The 20,000-nt window shown below is 44.1% G+C and overlaps 1 protein-coding gene across 50 annotated transcripts in view; it reads left to right on the top strand.

Annotated features, from left to right (window-relative positions):
* Positions 1–20,000, top strand: part of heph (polypyrimidine tract-binding protein 1 heph) — a 131,481-nt gene that overhangs the window by 99,274 nt on the left and 12,207 nt on the right. For 14 of the 50 annotated variants that reach the window (XM_086547320.1, XM_086547311.1, XM_086547309.1 and 11 more), the window contains 8 exons: positions 8,197–8,298; positions 11,081–11,230; positions 11,860–12,006; positions 12,532–12,672; positions 14,995–15,046; positions 15,780–15,838; positions 16,293–16,458; positions 18,095–18,184. In XM_086547320.1, the coding sequence (XP_086403446.1) occupies positions 8,197–8,298; positions 11,081–11,230; positions 11,860–12,006; positions 12,532–12,672; positions 14,995–15,046; positions 15,780–15,838; positions 16,293–16,458; positions 18,095–18,184 (907 nt within the window). The remainder of the gene's footprint in view (positions 1–8,196; positions 8,299–11,080; positions 11,231–11,859; positions 12,007–12,531; positions 12,673–14,994; positions 15,047–15,779; positions 15,839–16,292; positions 16,459–18,094; positions 18,185–20,000) is intronic. The other 36 variants (XM_086547337.1, XM_086547329.1, XM_086547326.1 and 33 more) reach the window with 3 other exon arrangements.

Here is a 20,000-nt window from a genome sequence, read left to right as displayed (position 1 = left end):
TTATACTATTGCTCTTCAGGCGTATGAGTCATATTTGCTTACTGTGAGCCTGATACATATTTTATTTCGCACATTGTTGTTTAGGGTCGTCTTTTTCAATGCATTCACGGTACGCTTGTGTGTGTTTATGTATGTATGTATGTATGTGATTATATATATATATATATATATATATATATATATATAATCACATATATTGTATATACGTACACATACATGCATACATACTTAGCCCTGTTAATTGTTCCCTTGACATTGCTATCGTCAATGGCATTTCACGACATGAGCTCCATTTTCTAATGTATAACTTTATCGTCGTAGCGTTTGACAAGGCGGGCGGGTTGGAGGTTTGAGATTCCACACCCTTTTTACCAAGAGCTCTTGCTGGTGTAGTCATGTTGGTTGGAGAGTCATCTACAGCTGTTCATGTAGGGGAGAGCGGCATTTAAATTGAGGCCTAACAACCAGTAAAGCCTTTGGAATCTCCCCGCCGAGTTGGATCTGATGCTGATGAATTCTTGACTCAGTTTGCACGACCGACCGTCGGCCGCGCTTTTTTGAAGGGATGACGAGTGACTGATTCACTATTATTTTAGGGAGGATGGAGTTGTGTCCGAGTCGAAGGGCGGCCGGTCGGCAATGCAAGCCCTGCCGATATTCATTCATTCATTCATTGTGTGTCGGTGTGGTAGTAAGCGAGATGAACAGTAATGTTTGTTTTTCCCTCGAGAATGTCAGTGATGCACAAGGTAACAACAACGCTGGATTGTTGAGGAATGTGGAGGAGAGGGAGGAGGAGGAGGAGAGGAGAGAGAGGAGTGGCAAGGGTGCAGGCACTCAGCGTCGTTAGTGTGGTGTCCCACGTGGTGTGGTGAGGACGAACGACGACGGGCGAGGCCAGGAGGCTGTGGGTTGCCGTCATGCATTCCCCTCCCCTCTCTCTCCCCTCGCCCCTCCCCTCCCCCACTCCACGTGTGATACGAGAGCTACGACGAATTATTGCATGGATGTTCATTCGTGGGGGGAGGGGGGAGGAGGGGGACTTAGAAAAGGGTAGGAGAAGAAGCAGCAGGTGAATGGTAGATGCTGTGTTTGGCTTTGTGACCGAGCGGCGACAGCGTTGTGTAGCGAGGCGTGACGAGAACAAATATTTTGTTTTTTCCTTTTTCTTCGGCATACCCTTTTACTTGCTCTTGGTCTCGACTCTCGCGTCTTGTCGCAAGCTGTTCGCTTTGTTTCGATTTTCAATGATAAAGATTAAATGATGGTATTCGCATTATTAGTGCTGCCGTTCTGATAAGGCATTTTTTTTTTAGTTTTATATATATATATATGTATGTATGTACGTACGTACGTATATAGATAGATAGATATAGATAATTACACGTTTATTTATTTATATAGAGCATTTGATGTTTATTTTATTTTAATTCATTATTTGACTCCGTTCCCTAACTGTTTTTTTCTTTTTGTCCACAGGTAAGGAAGTGCTGCCGATGAAGCACAGGTGTCATGGTAATGCATGTAAGTAGATGAGCAAGTGCAGTGGAAGGAGAGCGGCCATGCAAAGGCGTACCGTCATAAAGATATTGCCCAAGGTGAAACACAAACCAGTAACCCGAGACCGCCCTCGTCAGCCCTGCCTTGCCTGCCTGCCTGCCTGCCTGCCACGCCGACGACCGACCGACCGACCGGTCTGCTACACACTGCTCCACCAAAAAAAGAGAAAAAAGAATATATATTAACATCTTGAAACTTGTCGGCGACATGATACGTACACGCGCTCGCACTCAACACAGCCCAGCACAGCACCATCACAAACTATACCCCAACACATCACAGCACCGCACCATACGCCATACCCCAGCACAGCATCGCACGCCACATCTCAACACAGCACCGCACCACACGCCATACCCCAACACAGCAAAATGCCACATCACACTCACTCACTCACTCACTCACTCACTCACTCACTCACTCACTCACTCACTCACTCACTCACTCACTCACTCTCACACACTCACTCACTCTCACACACACACACACACACACACACACACACACACACACACACACACACACACACACACACACACACACACACACACACACAAAAACCTCTCTTCCACCCCATTTATTCAGGCACATTCTCGTACCCTCATGTACCAACCTTGTCCTTGCTAGTTTTTGTTGGCAGAAAGACTATGTAGTGGTAACGGATGTAGTATGTACTGACAGGATATCCGGTGACAACACTTACACCAACACCTCGTATGATTCCACTGGTACGATGGCTAGATGTGCTTAGGCTGAACGCCGAGGGCCCTCGAGAGAGAGAGAAAGAAAGAAAGAAAGAAAGAAAAAAAAAAAATTGAGAAGCGGCTTTTGAGAATCCAACGTCAGAATTGTTGTTGCTAGTTGACGGGAAGAAAGAGTACATTTGTAGTTGTAGGCCTGTCTATGAGTACGACAATTTTTTAAGGGGTGTGGCAAGCAAAGGCAACGATGGTTATATATATTTTTTGATAAGTTATGAAAAACATTTAGATAGGTGTTAAAAGTGAGTCTGTGAGATAGGTAGATAGATAGATACGTACGTAGATACAGACAGAAGACAGACATCCCCATCCCCCTCCCCTCCCCTCCCCTGAAGCCTGAGCCTGTATGGTGGTTTAAACTAGTGGGAGTGTTATGAGGAGGCGACGGTCACGGTGGTGGTGGTGAAGCCGGCTGTGAGTAATTTGACGTTTCCGCGGCCGGCGGGCTTCTACCACAACCTCCTCCACCACTGGCTGCCATTACCCTCCTTTTTCATTCCACGGACTTTTAGCTGTCGGTCTGAACCACCTTATCGAAGGGAGCACGTCCTTACGCGTGTGTCGGGCGACTGCTCGTAGCTGCTTCGTGTTTCTTGTTTCTTGTCACCCGCTTGGCTGTAGGGATCGGCCTGGCGAGTAGATGGATCCGCTCGAATGAACGGTGTCCTCGGCGTTGGTCCTTTGGAGTGTTATTTGGCCATGCGGCCTCGGTCTCGGTCTCGGTCTCGAACGCCGATACGTGAGGAAAGCACTTGGCTAGAAGGGGAGGTGGGTCATTGAGCGGTGCAGCAACATACAAACAGGGGCAGATAGGGCGAGTTGGATTAGATTCGGGCGCGTGGTGGTGGTGGTGGCGGCGGCGGCGGTGGTGGTAGTGGTGGTGGGGAGGGGTAAGAGTAGGAGTAGGAGTAGGAGTAGGATAAGGGGAGAAGGGGGGGAATGGGAGTAATAAGGTTGTGACAATGGGCACAGTAGAGGTTCCATGGGCGAGAGTAGGAGTGACTTTTCCCCCGCCTGGTGCGTCCTTCGCTCACTCGCTTGCTCGACTCCCGGTTCTATAACCTGCGGTTAGAGCCCGCCCACCTCCTTCCCGTCCCTTTCCTGTCTTCGGCAAGCGCGATGGGCGGTGTGGGTGGCCGGCCGGCGAGCACAGCGTCAACCACAGGACCGTCAGGTAGATAGTCGGTTATTAATTATCCTCCACCGAACGTTGACTCGCATCTGTTCCAGAGCGACCGCGGTAATTACACATCCTATAGTGTCCACGGGTAGGATTAATGAGACTCCTTTTTGTCGGCAGTGATCGATGCCTGAGGTGCGAGCGGTGGAGGTGGGGTGATACTTTCCGAACTTGAGGCTTGTTTTCGAGTTTTCGGAGGAAGCGGCGCGGCAGTTAGGTGGGGGGGGAGGAGGGAGGAAGGGGGGCGAGCGTGACGGCGGGACGTTACCCCAAGGGATCACTACCTGTTAGTTCCCAAACCTCAGCTTCGACTCCATCCTCGTTCCACAATTACTAGCAAAGCCATCATATATTATTGCAAGGAGAAAATGTATTCTCTCAATTCGCCGGCTTCAGACGTTTCTCGAACATACGAGTAGTGTATTCGTAAATCTCAAGTAGTGATTAGAGAAGCCGCAGTGGAGGCATTCTGGGAGTGAATGAACGAAACGCGCGACAGATGGTCTCCTCGCAGGCCCAACGCCGAGGCCTGACTTTCCGACCGATTTTCCGCTATTAAAAGCTGCGCCACATTACTCGGAACGGATGAATTCCTGTTTGCGAGTGTTTACAGCATATGCCAGGCCGACGTATCTGCACACACACACTCACTCACTCACTCACTCACTCTGGATAGATATAGGTATTTAATAAGTATATTCATAGATACAGACGCACATGCTCCAACATGCACGCATGCACAAAGAGCACAAGGGAAAGACGAACCGACCCTGCTTTCAGACCATATGTTGAACACAACCAGTGTGGCTTGACGCTCTCACACTCCACTTCCGCCCGGGCTTCAAACACTCTCTCTCGCTTGGTTGTGTTGGCGTAGTCTAACCGACCGCAGCCTCTTACAACCCGCTCATCTTAACGAGATGAATTCTTGCAGCGCACGTGCACACTCAACGAGACGGGTTGTCGTTCATTGTTTTAAACCATGCCAAGAGCGGGTAGATTATGTCAGTGGAATGCTGTGGCATGTAAAATGGATGAGGTGGTTGGCGCGCTTTGAATAGCTGTCTGTCTGTCATTTTTTGTGTGTATGTATGTATATGTATGTGTATATATATATATGTATATATATATATGTATATATATATATGTATATATATATATGTATATATATATATACACACACACACACACACACACACACACACACACACACACACACACACACACACATATATACACATATACACACACACACACACACACACACATATATACACATATACACACACACACACACATATATACACATATACACACACACACACACATATATACACATATACACACACACACACACACACACACACACACACACACACACACACACACACACACACACACACACACACACACACACACACACACACACACACACACGTGTACATGTACATATACACACAGATTTGTATATACATGGTAACATGAACAAATATGTCTAACTATATTCTCAAAGACGCCCATCTGCATATGTTCATTAAAGTGTTGGGTTTGTATCTTAATGGCAGCGGCTTCCTGTCCCGGCCCGTCGCGGAGTGGGGTCAAGTTCAAGGTGGACCGTTCCGTCGCGCCGCTCTCACCAACCCGAATTTTCTCTTCCTTCCTCCTCCTCCTCCTCCTCCTCCTCCTCCTCCTCCTCCTCCTGCTGCTGCTGAATGGCGTCGCTCACAGGAGATCGTCATTTGTTTCTTTTGTTCTTATTGTACTGCGGTAGGAAATCTTTTTGGGGGGATCTAGCTTTTTCTCTCTCTACTCTCTCTTGTTCTTGGCCGTCCGCCCATTCATTCTCTTTTTGTTTGTTGGTTTGCTTGTTTGAAGCGGTGTTGGGCGGTTTTTTCAGTCATTCCTTCGAACGCATCCGGGGAAGGAAAACGTGTTCGTTGTCGAAGGGTTTAAAGGGGCCCTTGTTGCCGCCGCCACCACCACCTCTACCACCGCCGCCGCTTTTGCTGCTGCGATGGTGAAACTGGGCGAGCTAACGAACGAACGAGCGAGCTAGCGAGCTAGCGAGTTCCGGTAGAATGCTGCTCCGGCCGGACCGAGGAGGGGATCGTGACTCCCCTGGAAGGTGTTGGCAGAGTTCCAGCCTTGGATTGATAAGGGGGTGGAATGTCGCAAACTGTTTCGGCTGGCTCTCTTCTCTCTCTCTCTCTCTCTCTCTCTCTCTCTCTCTCTCTCTCTCTCTCTCTCTCTCTCTCTCTCTCTCTCTCTCTCTCTCTCTCTCTCTCTCTCTCCCGGTCTGTCTGTCTGTCTGTCTGTCTGTCTGTCTGTCAGTCAACGTGCACGTGTGTGGAAGCGGCGGGCGATGAGAGGCCAGATTTTTCCTCCGGCAGGGAAATCTATCTCGTCGAAATCTTAGATAGGCGTGGGTGGGTGGCTTTGGGGTTCGTGCGGATGTGCTGACTACATTGTGGTTCGTCGGCCGGGGTCGTTGACTGCAACACTCGGGTACCGACGGCGGCGGCGGCGGCGGCTGCTGCTGCTTTCAGGGGCTGCGTGTCCGACCGAACGATTCTGCCAACTGACTCGGTCGTCTCGGAAATGGCTTAGTGTCTCGCCGCTGATGGACACGGCGGGGAAGGGAGTCGTGCTCGGTGCGCTATGAAGAAGTTTCACGCCGGTTGTTCGTATCTTTCCCCCCCCCCCCCCCCCACTTCCTTCCTCCCTACCTACCTCACCCCCTATCCCCCCCGAACATCATCATCCTTCCCTCCTTCATTCGTTTCTCATATAGGCGACGGATCCATGTCTTAAAATATTTATGTAATGTATATTTCGTATTTACTTTAGCTTGTGAAATAGTAAAGCAAATCTCGATTCCAAATTGATCATCTGACCGCACGTCACCTTGCCGTAAATTGATCGCCTTTTTAGGAGTCGTGGTTGTACCTTTTTTGCCTGGAGGGTTCTATGGCTCTCCGTAGCGAGTGCGGTTTCTATGGTTTATTAGACAATAAGGTCGTCACGGCAAGGGTATTACGGGCCTTCTCTAGTTCATTAACGCACATAAAGCAGTACCCAATATCGTAGAAGAGGCATCTCCCCTCTCCTCGCTGTTCTTCCCCGGCATATAATCCCCAGGTAATTGCTGGGAGCAGCATCCATATGCTAACATCAGGTAAATCCAGCAATTATTGCCGCTGCCTCCGTCTCCTGTGTCTCCGCTTTCTGCCTGCTCATTAACCCTCGGATAGTTAGGATTAGGATTTTTTGTTTATGGTTGTTAGGTTAGGTTTGGTTTTGGTTTGGTTAGTGCGTTGCATGCTCGCCTCCCATATAGTAGGCACGCAGGCCGGAATATGCCTACACGCTCATACTGTATACATGGGACATTCCTGGAATGAGTACCAGTTGTCTTTGGTCGCCGTTGGAGGCTTTCAGTGTGTCGCTCATTGTTTTCCTTCACCTCGCTTTGTACACATGTCCAAGTGGCCAACTAGCCAGAGCACACGCACATTCTTAGTACTGTTACACACACTGGGAAAGACGAGGCGAGGCGAGGGTAGGGGAAGAGAAAGGGGGAGGGAGGGAGGGAGGAAGGGGAATGTATTGATCTTAAGGTTAATGACCAAATCTGGTTTAGGCTTCAGTGAGGTGATATTGATCCTGCCTTCTGCATCAACTTGTATATCTTACCTTCGCATTTCCATCTCGAGCTTTACACCCTCCTCTGGCTCTTGGGGGGAGGGGGGGTGACAAGATGATTTGATTACTTTGATCAGATCGCTTTGGTGCGGAGTAAGGAGACTTTGGGGGTGTCTTGGGAAAATGTTTGCTCTAAAAGTCGTTTCTTATTAGCAAATTTTCCCAGAAGTTTGGCAGCCTCTTGTTTTTTTGTTACCACGTCAAAACACTCAGAATGACATAGTATAATAGCTAAGTGTTATCAGTACCTGTGAATGTGTCCGAAGTTTAGCGTTTTATTTGTCAACTGAATGTTTGTTGCTCCGCATTGTTTTGCATCGCTTCAACGCCTCCGAGGCACTCGAGTTCTGGCTACTCTCGTGGTGTCCCCTGCGCTTCGCACATTTGATTGGTTATTACGCATTACGGATCATCCTGACACTTATTTCCATGTGCACGAGGGTTGCAAGGGAATGTGCCTAGCCTCGGTGAAGTCCGTCCTTGGAGGAGCGAGGAGCGTAGGCGAAGACGTAGCTGTAGTGTGCATTAGGGAGAGGAGCAACCGTGATGATACGAGATGTCGATGGAGGTTCGGTAATCAAGTCGCGTTACAAAAGCCGGGATAATGGAAACTCTTAGGCATGGTCGTGGCGTGGCTGGGGGTAAGCTGTGATGATGGAAGCGTAAAAATTGGATGTGCACATTTCGGTGTAACGGAGGGTAGCGTGGTGTGGAGAGGTGTTGTTCACTCCTTGGACAACCTGTTGATTATCGATCGTGGCCCACCTATCACCCCTCTTCCCTCCCTCCCTCCCTCCCTTACACATTCTGTCTCGTCTCCTCTCCACTCCTCCCCCTCTCTCCCTCTCTCTCTTTCTCTCTATCTCACTCCCTCTCCCCCCTCCCCCCCTCACTCCCAACAGAATCCAACCTGCGTCACAGACACACACTAAACCTCTACCTCGATTTTCAAATTATAATTGACACTAACTTTTGCCTTTTTCCCTTTTCCAGCGTGGCTCTGATGAGCTGCTGGCGCAGACCGGGGCGGTGAGCAATGGCTCCGTTATGAGTCCTGCGCCCAACCACGCCGACAACAACAATGACGCCAAGAAGGTAAGGGCCGCACGCTGTCCCTTGTACTGTACGAGCCCCTTTCTCTCTCTCTCTCTCTCTCTCTCTCTCTCTCTCTCTCTCTCTCTCTCTCTCTCTCTCTCTCTCTCTCTCTCTCTCTCTCTCTCTCTCTCTCTCTCTTTTCATGGGACAAAGAACACGCATAGACCCAACAACAGTGCCAGAGGGAGGGAGTGAAGGAGGGTCACCGGGTCCGGCCTGAAGGGGTGGGCACAGCAGACGCTCCTGTAGTAGAAAGTGAGGGATCCGTCGCATCTGAAGTCAGCACTTTGTGAATGACGTGTGCTGATGGGGATTACAGATAGCTATGGCATGTCGAGACGTCACAGGGGGTTCGCATTATTCTTATAATAATGCTCATTTTGTTATGCAGTTTCAAAAGATTTCCATTGTAGCATAACGAACTATATATATATATATGTATATTAGTCATGGAGATAACGTTTGATTATTGCCCAGTTTCTCGTTTGATAACGAGAGTGGAGGGATACTATAGTCTTGAAAGAAACCTTACCGTAATAGTCACTTTCTCCGAATGAATTCTATTTATAAAAGCATTAGACTCTTGCAATGTCATAGTATTGACTTAGGCATTGACTATCCTAAGTCTCGTTTAACACCGCGCCCTTGTAAGGATACTCCGGGCGATGTCCCCTTTAATACCCATTGCCTCCCCGGGTCGTGTTTCATCCGCTGCCCTTTTCACTTTGCACTTCGCACGGCCCTTCTTCCCCAATGCAGGATTCACGGTAGTGTGTTGTTAATGGAGCTCCTAGGTGGAATCCCGAATATTTTGATGGAACGGAGTGGCACGGGAGATCACACACGGCAAGGATAGTAGTAGTAGTAGTACGTGATGCAGGAGAAATATACTGCCTGACTGACTCTTGGGATCTGATCTCCTTCTGATGTTGCTGTTTCGGAGAGTCGTCATAGACTTTCATTTATCCGTTGGCAAGCGCTAAACGACATGTCTTGCTTAGCAGGCTTCATGAATATATAGTGTTAGGATTCATGTCCATGTGTTGGTGAGAACGGTCAGCTTGGGAATCGCCGGCTGCCTCGGATCCACTCAGACGCCCGCCCGCCCGCGTTCGCCTCGCGTCCCTCTTTTCCCTTCTTTCTTTGTTTAATCCTTCTTTTGCTGTTCTTGTGTGTACCGCGTATTTACTCTCCCTCCCTCCCTCCTCCCTTCCCTCGGTAAGTTGCTGCTTTTTTTGTAACAACCGTCCGTCAAGGGGTTCAAGTGGTGGTTTTAGGCCTAGGGATTCCGAAGGAGTCCGTGGAATGGTAGGCTTGAAGAGTGTTTTAAAGAGTCCCCGATGTCAAATTGTGAATCTAGAGAATGAACTCGACTGTTTAGTAATCCATCTCCCTTGACCTGATTATTGCGTTTTTGTGAAATTCGATAGCGGCAGCGAATGCCATTTTGCCGTTTGTCAAGGCTTCCCTCGCATCCACCTGCCTTGGTTATATAACGTGGATGCGTGACTTCACCAGGGGGACAGAAATAAGTTACCGTTTGGTGAATGTGATAGGCGCCGGGACGATGACCTTTTACATTCTTTCATCACTTTTCAAGTGACCTTTTTTCTCAATGAGTCTGTGATGATGAAGCGGGATTGAAATACCTAATTTCCGAAGTATTTGTAGTACCTCGTCAAACTAGGTGATCTCGCATCCCGATTTTGATCTTTATTTGGTCACAAGTTGGTTTTAAAGCAACTTTCATCATAGGTGTATCTAGTTGTAACAACTTCAATGCACTTAGTGGTAAATTATAATCTTGCAATTGCTAAGGAATGAAATCAGTGTTCGTAAAAGAAAAGGTAAACGATTACAGTTCGCTAAAGAGCAAGTTAGATTGTTGCTTTGTTATTTTGAAGTTAGATATTAGTTGTAGGAAAAAGAATATCATTACTATTTATTGAATCTTCAGTCCTGTGCATTAGTTCGGTCTGCATCGAGGGCGCACACTCAGACTATGAAGAGTGTGGTGATGAGGGGAAGAGGAGGAGGAGGAGGAGGGGGAGTAGGAGTGATAGCCCTCATTTCCACGGCGTTGTAGTTACGAGACTCGAGGGCCAGCCGTTCTCGCGCTGTGTCCACTGAGCATAACTGATAAGGTGATGCTTCAGCTTCTGATGCTTCTGTTGCCCCTCGTTCGTGGGAAGCTTTGCTGCTTGCCTTGCCTCATCTTTTCGCTCACCTCGCAGTACGCCTTGTGTATGGGATTAAACTTTTGGGGGTGTTGAGGACAAGGCACAAGCTCTCGGATAAAATGATAGGACCAAATAGGCTTCAGTAGCTTTCAATTTGGAATAGTTCGTTACTAGGATGGCAATGTCAAAACAAAGTCCGGAAAGGAGCTCGAGTTCATTTCGATTCCAAGACGACGACGACGACAACAGGAAGAGCATTTTCCTCGCTCAAACTTATGAATCCAGCGTTCTGTTTAGAAAATGTTTGGCAGCGTGTTAGATGCAAGTGAAGGGGAGGAGATGGTTACGAGCAGCAGACGTTCCCTCCGCGGCCATTCGTTCTCGCCAGTACCAACAAAGGGAGCTGTATTTGCAGGGCCGTTAATCTTTATCCCTTATGGAAGCTCGGTGTTGTAGAAGAGAGGGAGAGGGAGAGGAAGGGGAGGTGTAGGGAAGAGGAGGAGGAGGAGGAAGATGAAGATGGTGGAAGTTGTGATATGAATTGTATTTAAATTTTTGTTTTTGTCAGGGATTAACCTTTGTTTTCCTCTTTTGCTTCGCAGGTCAAGTTGGACACGAAAAACCCCGGTGCGCCGTCCCGCGTGATCCACATCCGCAACATTCCCAACGAGGTCACCGAGGCGGAGATCGTCCACCTGGGTATTCCCTTCGGCAAGGTCACCAACGTGCTCGTGCTCAAGGGCAAGAACCAGGTAAGTAACCCTTGAAGAAGGGAAATATAAGAACTAAGATGTTGGAAAAGAAGAGTGAAGCGCCGTGTCTTCTCCTGAAGTCGTGTGGTTTTGGCGCAAAGCAGGTTTTGATTAACTGGTCGATGGTCACGGAGGTCGCCGCCGCTGCCGGCCGCTGCGGCTCGGTGGCGACCTCGTGCGCGCCAGGTCATCTGATCTGCCTGGACATGCTGTGTTCGACCTTGCTCTGCCTCGCTGATAGTGGGAGAAAATGAGCTTGTTTTCATTTTTGCTGGTATTTATTTTTCACCAGAAAGCATTTTTATATTTTGGATAAGAGGAAACAAATAGGTAAATATTAACCGCTTGATTTGAAGCGAGTCTCCTTATTTATTATTCCCAATTGTGAATTGCCTTACATACGTCCTTTTTCCCATTTCCCCGTTTCACTGTCCAGTTTGTGGTTTTTTTACATTGTTGCATGCGATCTAATTCTGTGCTAACTACAGTTACCCCCCCCCCTCGATTCAGTCCCATTCGACAGTTCGCTTTTCCTTCTTATCTCTTATTTTCTAGCTCGCCTCGACTACGTTCGGATTTCCATTGCCTGTTTTTCTCATTACAACGCTTTCCCCTGTTCTTGTTCGCAGGCTTTCTTGGAGATGTCTGATGAAGTTAGCGCAACCACAATGGTCAACTACTTCACTAACTGCACCGCCCAGCTGCGTGGCCGCGCCGTCTACGTCCAGTTCTCCAACCACAAGGAGCTTAAGACCGACCAGACTCACTCAAACGCGGTGAGTCCTGACTCGCAACTCCACTTATAACTTCTTCGCCACGAGCTGATGATGTCATTACTGATAGACTTGGAGCTGCACGGAAGGAAAGGGGGAATTGAACAGGATGTGTGCTTGCGCTCATATCCTAGTGTGAGACGGATTTATTGGGAGGGACACGGGGTTGATGTTCAATTTATTTATTCATGTGCAAGGTCGACAAAGTAATAATCTTAGTGTGTGGGTTCCCTTGTTACAGTAGATGAAATGTTACGACATTTTTAAAAACTTACTTTTACCGAACACTTGTCTGAAAGGGATTCTTTTTTTTGTAAGCAGTTTAAATACGAAATTGACCTTGTCATGCCATTCAAGAAACATTTAACGCATGCAGTAATTCATATCATATGTGGCTTTGGTAATCGGAGAGCTATGCCTAACGGAAGAGTTCGGGAGTAGCTCGCCTTTTACAATATCTCCAATCTTTTACAATGAGTGCCTATACCTTGTGTCATTCAGTGAAAATATGAATGTTTGATCTCCCAGCAGAACCCTAGTGCACAGGCGGCGCTGCAGGCTGCTCAGGCCCTGGTCAATCAGACGGACACTCAGGGCGGTCCCAACACTGTGCTCAGGGTCATTGTCGAGCACATGATCTATCCAGTCACCCTTGATGTCCTATATCAGGTAAGTTGCTTTATGCCCTGTTTGCCAGATAAAGTATGGAAGGAAGAGCGGCCGAGAGCGGATATCCTGTAAACAGAAATCGTATCCTTCGGCAATTCCGAGATGCACTGTCGAGCTCATTCACGGAGTGTGTAACCAAGAAAAGCGAGCGCGCACGCTGCTTCTATGGGATGACGACGGTGGGATTTTTGCAATTGATTTAACGACTTCGGAAAGGAGAATATTCAACTTTTGTAATAATTTTCGACATGTCGGTTCGTATTCACGCGGAAAATAGCATTTCCTATCAAGTCCCATTAGCTTTTAGAACAGACTTTCGGGATATTTGGTGCATGTTAGTGGTGGATTCAGGTGCGGATCGATAACATCGCCCCGCACCTGCCTAGCACCTCGCGCCGTACCTACACGACCCGCACCTCGCTCCTTACCCATTATACATTAATGCATGCACCTTGGTTACCACCTCCCCGCACTCGCCGGTAACCATACAGCGCTTCAGATTCGATTGATGATCAGATCACTCGTACGTGAGCATTTTGCGCGGCTCTTTGCGCGCTCTGATAGATATTACAGAAGCGGGTGCGCGCTTCAAAAGCAAACGCTCGTAAGTCGTGTCTTTCGAACAGAATATATACGAGTGTTTTGAGTATATGAGCGCTCTAGATGGCCATCAGCCGTCGGGTAAAGTTCCTGCTTCGCCAACCCAATGGAGTAAATGACGAAAACGCGCTTGCGAGACATGAAGACGCATTTAGCTTCAGCGCGAGCAGGCGAACGATTCGCACTCACGAACATTTGTACACATATAAAAGACTTTTATACCAGAAAGTCATTGAACTCGACGCTGCCGCCGTCAGCCGAAGCGGAAGCAAGACGTGTCCGAGGTCATTATAACTGAAATTCGGCAGTTATGTCTTCCGTTTTTTAGAGATTTACTCGTTTACGAATCTGCTGTTGGTAACGAAGCGAAAGGAATAGGTAGTCCGGTTTCAGGACTTTGGTGATTTCAATTTGATGAGTCAAGTGTCATTGCATTTGACATTGATTTATGGTTTTGATGGTTGTGTGTGTGTGTTTGTTTGTGTTTGAGTGTATGTGAATATTGTATATCCTTGAACCTCAGGATTTTGGAAGCTTATTTTTCTATTGTAATATTATTTTTTTTTACTTTAGTTTCTTTTATATTACTTGAGCTGAAGGAAGGGAATATTATGGAATCAATTGAATTTGCAGTTTTATTGTTTTCAAGATTTGTAAGTAGAATTGAATCTCGAAAATTTATGGATGGATATTTCATGTCCTTTTGACATGGAATTTTTTTTGTGTTGGTGACCCTGATCCTTAATCCTTAAGTGATTCTTAAATGTCATTGAAGGATTCATTGCTAGTGCTGTTCATCATAGAAAATGGATCTGCTTGGAAATTTGTGATAGACTTGTGCATTTTTTGGTTAGTTTTTATACATGTTAATTAAATAGTTATATGGTCCTTATTTTCATGTGGTTATTATTTATTTATTTATTTGTATCTTTTATAATTTGCTTGTATAGGCTTTTATCTTTAGCACAAAGTAATATTCATGTTAAGATAGAGCAGATTTTACAAGTCATTGTATAACATATATCAAAAAAGGATTGGAAGGAGCCTAGTGACCACATTTTTCCATTATTATTTTACATTCCTCATTCTGAATGATAACACACACTCATGTGCAATATGAGAGAGACATTTGAAGATGTCTCTTCAAGTCAGTTGATAATTGGTCTCCAGGTGTTGAGCGGTGTGCGCAGCGTTCGTTCATTTATGCTTAATTAAACATATTGTGTGAGCTTGGGTGGGTGTGCAATGTGAGAGCGAGTTTGTAGTGGTAGTGTAAGAGACTGTTGAGTTAACTGTCACTACTAGTTAGGTATTATAAATGTTTTAATGTGTGATTCCCACTTTTTATGGACCTAATGAGTTAAAAAAAAATTATTTCTGAAGGGTGTTTGTTATTTATCACCTCCAAAAAAGAAAAGGAAAAAAGATAAAAGATTGCTCCTATTACATTTATGCCATTCTCATCCTCTTATTTTTCCTTTCAGTTTTCCCTTTCTAGTTATGAAACTTTCCTTAGGAGCATATTTCCTACACATTATTGAATTACAAATAAGCAACAGTCTATGTAAAGAATGGAAAAATAAGATTATTTTGTGTACATGTGAAGGAAAGACAGTGTGAAAGGAATGTGCTGGCTTGTTTGTTTGACGTTTGATTGTTTTCTTTTCCCTTTTTAACAGTAGAAGATGTAATTATTATTTATATATCAACAAAATTTTCCAGATCTTCTCCCGTGTTGGTAAAGTGCTCAAGATCGTCACCTTCACGAAAAACAGTAAGTATTTATATTGTCTTTGCTGATATTATGTATATATCAAAATATCTTCCATTATTAGGCAAAATGTATTAGCTATACTTCCAATTATAATAGCAGGGTATAGTAACCACTTCAGATAATTTTAGGAAGGAAGATTGGATTTAGAAAATGTAACTTTTTTTTGTTGTAAGGGATTAGGTATGGTTAGGAAACTGTTAAAGGAAGCACTCTTTTAGTTGATTTAGATTTCACATTTTTTGTATGTGTGTTTTGTGTTTGTGTATTTGGCAGTTCCTGTAGTACCTGGTTAGAGATGAAGGGAATAGGGTTAGGAAGGGAGCACCAGATGGCTGGCATGTTTATGTTGGTTCTATTTCCGCCAGCATGTTTATCAGTCCCTTGCCCAGCCACCACCACCCTGCCACCATTGCCCTCATGCTTTATTTTAGTGCATTTCATTACACTGCTAGGAGATCCCCACAAGCTAGTTTCTATTTGTCACTTCTTGTTTTTCTTTAAGGTTTACTAGTTATCTAGTATGAAAGGGTTGTTTATGATAGGGCCATGAATTGACTTAGGTTGGGATGTTTCATCATCAGTATCTTGAAGAAATGAAGATAATGATGGTGATAAGATTTAGGAAATGGAAGAAGGGTTATTGCCATATTTGGCACTGGTGAATCTAGTGGCTTTGTTCACTTACCTGTGAATGGATCAGTTGTATTTATTATTCTCTCTCTCTCTCTTTCAGACACATTCCAAGCTCTTATCCAGTATCCTGATGTTGTCACAGCTCAGGCAGCCAAAATGGTAAGGTTTGGTTCTTTTTGGAACTCCTAGTCTGGATGTTTCTTTGTTATACATGTTTATATAGATTGTGGAAATTAGTTTCAGTTTGAGATTGAAAACGAGTTCAAATTATTAGGTCCTAAGATTTAAAAGATGGGCAATGAAGCTTTTTATAATATTGATCATTTGCTCTTCATTCAGATGAAGTAGAATAAAATTAAATGTTTGGGGAGATCAGTAATTTGTTTTAACTTATTTGATTTACTTTTTTTATGTTAAAAAGACAAGTGTGTTTTTCATTCATATCCATATGTGAGATAATTACCACTAGTAATTCCTCGCTGATTGCTTCATTTACCCAATCTTAGCCACAGAGAAATATATATGAACAAATTTTAAAAGTTCCCTCAGGAACTTGCAAGAAGCAGTATTACATGTATCCACATGTATCTTAATTTTGCTTTTATACAAACAGACACTGGATGGCCAGAATATCTACAATGCATGCTGCACCCTCCGAATTGAGTACAGCAAGCTGAGCAATCTTAATGTGAAGTACAACAATGACAAGTCTCGGGACTACACCAACCCTAACCTTCCTACAGGCGATCCTGCCCTGGATTCAGCCTTGGCTATTGGTGGTAAGTGGCCTGGCCTGCTCTGCAGTGTGGTCAACAAGCGGGCCACTCCCTGCACGCAATGTGGGCTGCTTCCCACGTGGGCCACCCTGCATGCAAAGTGGCCCATCTATTCACCAACAAATCCAGCACCGTGTCACACTCTTGCCAACGTTGTTGTAAATAGATAAAACTAATTGAGATGGTTGTGCTGCAGCCTTGATAACTTTTTAGAAAGGAACTTGACCTTTTAGAACTAGTAGTTGAGACTAAAGTAAGAAGTTGAGGCTTTTGCCATGGCTTGAGTTTGACTGGTGTGGGCTGAGGTGGACCCCAATCTGCTCTCTTCTGGACTCCTCTTCCCCAGACTTCACCAGCCTGTCCCCCTCTTCTCTTCTACCAGACTGCTTACCAACTTTTCCTCTCCATTCCTCTGTCCACTGCTGGACATTTCCCATTGCGTTTTCGTTGATTTTTATATACCGTATTTATTTGATTTCACAAACATTGTGATTTACAGTACAGTGACAAAAAAACAAAACCAAACAAGACTAATCAGGACAAGATCTAAAGATTTTAAATGATTTATTATTGATTTTTTTTTATTTTTTTCTGCCTCAATATTTTGATAAATCAAGTTTTGATTTAGCAGTATCAGGGGTTTGATTATGATTTATTTGTTGTTTTTTTTTATATATATTATTTTTTATTACTGTATTTATTTTTACTCCAAAAACCTTTCCAAAACAGTCCCTATGTAATCCCCAGAATTTCATCCTTAGAAAGATGAGAGAGAAAATGCCATTAAAAGGGTGACCCATTGGTTTCCTGCAGCCTCCCCAAAACTGAACAAAAACCACAGTAGTTTAGTCAATTTGAAGAAAAGGGGACACTTTTGGAAACAAAGTGATTTTGTGTGTGTTGGTTTTTATTGAGTTTTGTGGTGTTTGGAGGGTAAACCCTGTGATGTCCGTACGTAGCAGCACCTCTGCCACACATGACCCGAGTGCACGTGACCACCGTTGTCTAACACACACTGGCACACACTCGCCCTCATACTTGACCCAAAGCTTCTGTAGGTTTTGAAGCTATGCTTTTCTAATTACAAATTGTAGCTGTTGGGATTCACAGAAGCTGTCAATTAAAGAGCTTTTTTATTTGCACTAATCCAAACGTAGAACTATCAGCAGAGTAGATTCAGAGAGCAAGAGAGCGTTTAGTACTTGACATAGAGTACCAGTTGGGTGTATGTGGGCATGTTGTTAGTTGTGCACTGTTGTTGTGTTAGTTAGGGGTCTTGTGGGAACAGCGGTCTCTGCTCACTTATTGAAGCCCATCCCAGTATGCTGCTTTATCTTAACAGCGCTGGTAAATGGAAAAAAGACAGTGCAGATGTTTAAAAACTTTGAGGTGGCTGCAGAGTCTGAAAAATGTATGAGAAAAAAACAAACAAACCAACATTTTCATGCTCTCAATTGGGGACTTTAGAGCCTTGCAATTGTTTATGCCCTCAGTTTTCCAACATTCTGTCTTTTTTGCATTTTGTGATGAGGGATTGTATGATTCTGGCTGGAAGTAGAGACAGTTTTCCCCTGCCAGAGGGTGTGTGTGTGGTAGGGGCTCGTGGACCCAGCCTCAGGGTGTGCTATCAATATTGTAGGTGCCCCCGGTGTGCTAGCCTCCCCGTTTGCTGCAATGCATGGACTCTCGTCGCCGCTAACCGCTGCCTATGGGGCCTCACCTGCGGGAGGTACGGTACTGCACGATTAACACTGCTGCCACTTTCACCACCCCCCTTACAGTTCTGCTCCCATGCCGTGACCTGCTTGTTGCCCAGCAAGTCTTTAATCTGTGTCCCTCGTTGCTTGGGTTACATATGTTGTCCTTTATGTAAATGTGGCTGTAGCAACATTCAGATCAAAGTACAGATTAGAGTTCTCTAAAGAAAAAAAAATGAATAAAAAATCATGAAAAGTCAGCAGAGATGCAAACAGGCTACATTGTGGGAGAGTAAAGTTCATTAAGGGGGAACCTTAGTGGTTGGTGGTGGGTGGTACCATATGCTTTTTGTTACTACTAATAATATTACAGAGTAAGGCCAAGAGCTAGAAATGACAGCTTGACATAATTGTGATAAATCAAGTTTTTAATCATTGTTTTTTATACACTATTTTGTTTAAACTTTCTGTATCTGAAAACATCTATTTTATATATGTACACATGCAGTAGCCTCAGGGAATCCATCCTTGGGATCTCTGTGGCACAGAAAACAAGTCAGATCTAGCACACACGGTCAGGTCACTGAGTGAAGAAATACTGAAACTTGTATTGTTGATGCATGTTGGATTGTGAAGCAAGAACTGTTACGTGTTTCTATGTTCTATGACAGTTAGTTGAACAAAGTAGAGAATAATAGCCATTTCAGTGCTCCTACATTCTGTGAGGGGGAAAAGTTGAAGGATTCAAAAGAGCATCAGAAGCTGATATCCTTAAGGGCTCATGAAAGACGTAATCAGCTGAATCCTTTCTCAATTTTTTCTCACAGTGAACAATAACAAAACATTTGTTTGTGTATATGTGTGTGTATATGTATATATGCATATATCTGTGTATATTTATATTTATATTTATACATATGATGTGTGTATATATATATATATTATATATATATATGTATATGTATGTATATGTGTGCATATATATATGATATATAACAATTTATACATAAACACTCAATTGAACTTGAATATTTGCTCGAAAGGACTGCACGTGCTCACAAAACATTGTCTTGCATACATGAACGAGCCATTAAGTTGAGTTTACATAGAATCCAGACATAGTTATGTAAATGCACATGAATACAAATGAATGTGTACATATGTATGTAGATTGTTAGCTTTAGCTGATCATATATATATATATATATATATATATATATATATATATATATATATATATATATATATATATATATATATATATAATAATTTTTTGTGACTTAGAATGTTAAAAGGAAAAAAAATGCATCACAATTTTTTTTCATTTGATGAGCTCCATTAGCTCCTAGTGATTATACCATTATGAAAATAATGTTAATTATTGATTGATATATTAGTGTTTTTGCATTGAAATGTCAAGATTTATTTTACCATGTGTCCAGTCATATTCTTTTCTGTTGTGATAATCAGTAAGAAGTTTATGATGATACTTGCCTCTATTATGCCTTCATTATAGTCATTAACTTGGCCTTACTTGACCTAATATTGTGTGTGAATTTGTATTTGTATTTGTAATTATCAATAATTCTGGCTTTGCAGATTCAAACTTTTGTGTTTAAAGATTTTGAGAAAGCTTGTGGTGTTGACCCAGAATATCAGATTTAATCCTTGAGATTATCAAGTGGTGGGAACTGACAAGAGTTTGAAGTTTAGTGAGCTAGAGTGGAATTTGCATTTTGCTAATGAGTCCTGTTCATTATTTGATAAGTTAGGACAATATATATATACATATATATTTTAGATATGTAGTTTTACCATGCTCTTTGATATGGTGTTGATGATTAAAGA

Source organism: Penaeus japonicus, unplaced genomic scaffold, assembly GCF_977035675.1.
Source record: "Penaeus japonicus unplaced genomic scaffold, GWHDUDI00000001_assembly GWHDUDI00000019, whole genome shotgun sequence".
Classification (NCBI taxonomy): domain Eukaryota; kingdom Metazoa; phylum Arthropoda; class Malacostraca; order Decapoda; family Penaeidae; genus Penaeus; species Penaeus japonicus.
Note: the sequence above shows the minus strand (reverse complement) of the source record. Positions and strands in the feature narration are given on the sequence as shown.